The sequence below is a fragment of the Cyrtonyx montezumae genome, unplaced genomic scaffold (assembly GCF_038088225.1).
Source record: "Cyrtonyx montezumae isolate F1298 unplaced genomic scaffold, pur_monq_1.0 scaffold_7, whole genome shotgun sequence".
Taxonomy (NCBI): domain Eukaryota; kingdom Metazoa; phylum Chordata; class Aves; order Galliformes; family Odontophoridae; genus Cyrtonyx; species Cyrtonyx montezumae.
The window spans coordinates 27,508,587-27,514,586 of NW_027072078.1; the positions used below are offsets into that span (position 1 = coordinate 27,508,587).

A 6,000-nucleotide genomic window follows, 5' to 3' on the forward strand; every position below is an offset into this window, starting at 1 on the left:
GAAAACATGAGTAAAGATCCCTCAACCACCTTACTACAGCAGTCCCACTCTTCTGGATGTAGTATTTTCTGCCACTGCTACAGGCTGATGGCTGGTTCTTGCAGGAGAGAAGGAAAGGATGTCAGCCTTTCAGCTCTATGGAAACACTCAAACAGAAAAGGACTCTATCATCTAGCCTGATGCAGTAATTGGGCAGGAGCAGTACATTACCTCCATACACAAGAGCTGTGAGCTACACTCTTCAGTCAAGGGCTTGTTCCTTAATTTAGCAGCAGAGATGTTAGGATGGAACAGCAGATATTTGCGGGTAATGATAGGACAAGGAGGAATGGCTTTAAACAAACGGAGACCAGATGCAGCTTTAGATATTAGGAGGAAAATTTTCATCAGGGTGATGAGGCACAGGCTGCCCCAATGACCTGTGGGTGCTCCGTCCCTGGAGGTGCTCAAGGTCAGGTTGGATGGGGCCCTGGGCAGCCTGAGCTGGTGGGGGGCCCATGGCAGGCAGTTGGGACTGCTGGGCTGTAAGTTCCCGTCCAACCCAACCATTCTGTGATTCTATGAGAGGATTTTATGAACTGACAGCAGTTTGCCTTTTTGTCTAGCCTGATGTGTGATTTCAAAGTCCGTTTCCCTTGCTCATATAATGTTCCAAACGATCTCCGATTATTACACTAAAATACCAAAGCGACATTAGCATGATGTTTATAAGCTACTTCCTTTGATGCTCTGAACAGCAACTTTTCCATTAGACAAGACACAAGCTCACTGAAATGTCAGCCTACCCAGCTTTATTTGCATGATAAAGTGAGAATACTGTACCAGAAGGGATGATCAATACTGATAAAATGCAGCTGACATTTCACAAGGAGGGTGATGTGAATCCAGAGACCTCCACTTCACCTGCCAGCCCTCCATCTCTTACCACATGGCTCTGTGCTAGTACATCCAAATGCATACTGCCCAAAGGCAGCTGGTCCCCAACTCCAAAGCACCGACAAGCCCCGCAGTGTTCTGCAGCATCTGTGGGACTATCCTGGGTCAGTCACAGGCAGAGCAAAGGTGGGATGGAAGTGGTGTGGGAAGCTGTCCTTTAAATGGCCTTCCAGAGAGAAGAGAGGATGTGGCTTGAAAGGAAGAACAGACCAGGACCCAGACACCACTCAGGCCTCCAGATCCCAGTAAGGAAATCACAGCCCACTCGTGGGACCCATCAACATTAAATGGAGTACAATACGAACGCCTAACCTTTGCTAGAATTATTCACTAGAGCCAAAGCTTCTAGAGGTGAAGCTGTAAAACGTATCCAAGAAGCAAAGCCAGTAGCCATTAGGTTGGAGCACCAACCATGAGATGGAAGGTCCAGCTGAACTCACCTTAAGATAAAGCAGAACAAAAGTAACTGTTTGAGCTACAGACATCCAAACCAAACAGCCCAGGGCAAATCCCAAACAGCAGCCTCAGTGAGTCACAGACCTGTGTCACACCTCAGATCACTGCAGCAGGACTCATGATCTTTAAGGTCCATTCCAGCCTAAGCCATTCTGTGATTCAGGTCTTGTTCCCAAGTTTGTCAGAGGTACTGCACAGATTAGAGAAGCACAAAGTACTTCTTGCTAAGCCCAGAACCAGCCAACAAGGGCTGCAAAGTTCACACAATCCCAAAATAAACCTTACACTACCAAAAATCAGTTTTCCTCACCCACAAGAGCAGGCATACTTCTTGCCAATATTTCAGGAATGCTTCAAAAATTACTTAGCATTTGAAAAGAACTTTGAAGATCAAAACGTAGTAGGTGAGGGCCAATTACCAGCAAGTAAGAGAAGTGTGGGTTTCTTCAAGGCTCCACCTTACCCTGGAGCAGGCCACACCAGTGATCACAGCAATAGCAAAACCCACGCGAGACACAACAGCACCATTCAAATGGAACACAGGAATGTATCCATTGGGGTTGTGTGTCTTTTGTTGTTTCCTTTGTTTGTTTTTAAGGAGACAGGTTTCTCAGCTCCTTTCTAAAGAAGTCCTTTGCATGAGGAAGGAATGGGCAGACCAAGTTCTGAAAAAGGCTGCTCTTTACCTCTAATATCAGCTTCTTTTCAAACAAGGGATTTGACATCTTGTCTTACTGGGACCAGACTTTGCTCGAGACAAGCCAATTTCCAGCCTGACTTCCTATGGAAGCACAGCCTGCCCACGTAAGCTGTCTAGCACAGGAATGCCTCCACTCCAAACTCGCCATCTGCTTTCAGCCAAGATACTGGTGCTGGAAAATAACCCTGCAAATTCCCTGGAACAGATGGTTTAGTAGATGAGGGAAACCCTCCTCGTGTCCCCTCCAAAGGAAAGGCTGTGATACAAACGCATCTCCCAAAATCTGATCCCAGCCTGCACTGCTCTTGCAGAATACAAATTTTAACCAAGTGGAATCACAGAATCATAGACTCGTTGGAAATGGGACTTTTAAAGGACGTCTCCCCCAACCCCCCTGCAATAAGCAGGGACAGCTACAGCTCCATCAGGTGCTCAGAGCCCCGTGCACCCTCACCTTAAGTGCCTCCAGGTACGGAGCATCCACCACCTCCATGGAATCAGTGACCGATCTTAACTTCTCCCTGAATGGATCATCCCCATTTTTCAATGGGGCACCCGAGGTGACAGCTATTTACCCACCCCCTAAGACTCTGCCATCATTCCACAGCACCAGTGCCTCTCCTAAGATTAAACTGTAGCTCCAACCCGCACTCCCACCTGAGTTTTATTCCTGCTCCCACCTCTGCACGTCAGGAGAGAAGAACACAAGGGACATTTTTAGAGCAGTTTCAATTGAACGCTGGAGGGCAAAAATGAAAGATTGAAAAAAAAAAAATAGATGACACCACAGACAATGAGCTGAACAGGCAGCAGGTGAGAAACAGCCTTCAGGACTGGCACGGGGAAAAGAAGCAGAAAATCGAATTGAGGAAGGGAATGGAAGGAGAATTAAACATGAAAATTTAAGAAAGCACCAAGTTCAAGCATGCTGTGCAAGCAAACGCCAACTGATGCCGAGCAGAAGTCAGCACAGAAAAGGAGAAGGAGGAGATGTGGCAACAGCAACAAAAGCTCAAACCAGCACACCGTGCCTAGCTCCTCAGGGTGATTTTAAGCACTGATACCAACGAGCAGAAACTCCACGCGGGACAGATTCCTGCACCTGGCAGGAGAGAGCCCGTGCAGGGAGCGGGTGGGGAAAAGCGTTTCCCTGCCGGTCCCTGCGTTTTTAAAGGCTTGAAAGAACGACTGAGAAAAAGAAGGGACACAAATGATGCTTCTCTATCAGCACAAAAAGCGCTGCCACGCTTTAAAGCCCGGGATGGTCGGGAACGAGGGCGAGCAGCAAGCAGGGGCTGCACCTCCGCACCAAAAAGAGGCAGAGGATACTGCGCTTATAGATATCCGTACTGCCTCTTTTCAAACGGCAGTAGAGAGAAAGGGAGAAAACTTTAGATACCTAAGAACAAGCATCTCCTAAGCTGCAACAGCCAGGACAGCGCATCATCGGAGGAGCATTTCTCCAGCACACAGCACGAGCGTTACAGCCGTTCCTCGCACCGCACAACTTTCCAGCCCAGTGCACCCTCTTCCCAGCGGGACTCGGAACCTCCCGCTCCTATCCCCCCCCTCCGCCCCACTCACCCACGCCGGCAGGTGCCGGGCAGCCAGGCCCCTCCGCACCGCCTCCCGCTCATCCTCCAGCAGCACGGATGCTGCCTCCAGCCGCTCGCGCTTCCCCCGCCGGTTCCGCGCCCAGCCCAGCGCCAGCGCCAGCCCCAGCAGCAGCCAGCTGCCGCTCAGCCCCAGGTACCCCGCCAGGTACACGGGGCCGAGCCACAGCAGCGCCCGGCCGGCGGACGACAGCAGCGCACGCTGCGGGGCGGCGGGATCCATGGCTGAGCTCCGCGGGGTCCCGAGGCTGAGGATGCGGGAGGGAGGGAGGGAGGGAGGGAGGAAGGGAGGGAGGGAGGCGCGTCCCGTGCCGCCGGGTGCCCGCCCGGCCCTGCGCGGCGCCGCGGGGTGAGTGGCGCCCCCTGGCGGGCGGTGCGGTTGGCGTGCCGGCTTCAGGAGGTGTAACTACGAGTCTACGCTGCGTTTCTCACTGACAGTTTCCCCCATCAGCCAGAGGCTCCTCTTTGTTCAGCAGATGAGTCGAGAACATCTGTGAACGGTGCCAGCTTCTATCGCGGCTCTTTTGTTACACTGGCTGCACGAGGCAACAAATGAGGAGCCAGACACAAACCTCCAAGAAAAGGAAGCTAATGTGGCCAGGGAGAATAAGGTTCGGCCCCTAAAGAATTCCACACTACTGCAAGTGATCCTCGTTTGTATGTTACTCATTGCACATGGCTGATCTCTGATGGAAATCAGCTCAGGCAGCTGAAAAAAATCGGGCTTCAAATGTCTCACATTAGGCAAACCCATGTGTGGGACACCTGCTGTTGCCAGGTACTTCCAGAAACACCCCCCTAATTTCCCCCTCTGCAACGTGAGGGGGAACACGTTCATCCTAGGGGTGCTGCAAAGACAAATCAGAACAAGTGAGTACTGTGTGCAGCAGGCAGTGATGCCCTAGAACTTGGAGGAAGATGCAAGGCAGGCACACCAGCAGCTTCAGCATGGCAGCTGGAAATATTTAGCCCAAACGCAGAGAGCTACAAACAGCTGAGAAGCATCTACAGGTGGCAGCTCGGTGAGTATGAAAAAGATACTGGCTAATTTCATAAGCTACGGTGAGGTTTCTTATTCTTCACTCAGTTGATCACAAAATAAACTGCGTTCAAATTAAAGCATAATAAGAGAACTCTCTGTACAAATGAAAAGAGCATTTCCAGTCCTGCAACACAGCCAGCAGCTGCTGCTTTGTGAGGGAGATGCTTCTGAGGAAGCAGAACTCCGTGTCCTGTCACATGCCATTGTTCCCCAGGACCCTGAGCTCACAAGCAGCCACGCTTTCTCCAGAACCTCTGTCAACTCTGTTTATGATGGATAGTAGTTGCCCTTTAAAGGATAACTGTTTCCTTCTGTCTTCTTAAGGAAATACTGACTCACCATTGGACAGGACAAGACCCATCAGTTTTCTATTGGAGAAAGCATGGCCTAGACTGTGAGCATGCTGCTTCCACACACAGCACTTGAAGCTGCTCTCATTCACACAAGGAAATCACAACATCTCTCCCAATGTTCCCAGGACAGCTGGTGAGCTCATGACCCAAAGCTTTGCTCTGGCACATGTGGTTTCAACTCTGCTGTAAACCAGCACCACACTGGTGCTGTGATGAAAGCAGAATGCAGTAGCAGAACGTGGTGCAGAAATTGCAAACCTTTGGAAGTGTATTAGTGCTAAATTTGCTGTCTCTCGAGCTGGCCATCGTAACTAGGGCAACCTGCTTTAAAGGTGTGGAGTTAAGAAAAACCACTGCCAGAACCTTTTCTTTTAACTACATGCAAAGGAATTAATCTGAAATATCCATGTAACTGCATGCTAGTGCAATATCAAAGACTTTGTCAAAGACTTTGCTGAAGGGGACTTTCTAACATTCTTGTATCTACAGGGCTTGTGACAAGTGTGGAAATTCCCTCATCAATGCTAACAAATATAGAGGTGTGCTGACTTTTCTCTATGTACCCACAGTGAAACAGAAAGTGCTTATTTAAGGATTAAAGCTTGTCCCTTGCATTAACAGAATTATTTCTGTATCAGGATCTGATTAAAGCATTTGTCCCCTTTGGCACCCCATGTATATGACATGGAATTACTGTTTAGTTTCCTCTGGGTTCATGCTCTCCATCCATGCAATGTTCATTCTATCAAACAAAACCACATCACAGAGCAGAGTGTAAACCCCTTTTAATCTACTCCTACTGGTCATTCTGCTGAGCTTGGAGAGCATCTCCCCAACAGCTTTAGTTGGGAATACGTGCAAAGCAGTGCTGGGATTGCTGCACAGATGACAAAGTGAAGT

General features: G+C 49.6%; 1 protein-coding gene across 1 annotated transcript in view; it reads right to left on the reverse strand.

Moving 5' to 3' along the window:
- ESYT3 (extended synaptotagmin 3) overlaps window positions 1–5,406 on the reverse strand; it is a 29,034-nt gene extending 23,628 nt beyond the window's left edge. Inside the window, exons 1-2 of the mRNA XM_065750915.1 lie at window positions 5,359–5,406; window positions 3,677–4,096 (exon numbers count right to left, since the gene is read on the reverse strand). Coding sequence (XP_065606987.1) covers window positions 3,677–4,096; window positions 5,359–5,406 — 468 coding nt within the window. The remainder of the gene's footprint in view (window positions 1–3,676; window positions 4,097–5,358) is intronic.
- Window positions 5,407–6,000: the final 594 nt, after the last annotated feature.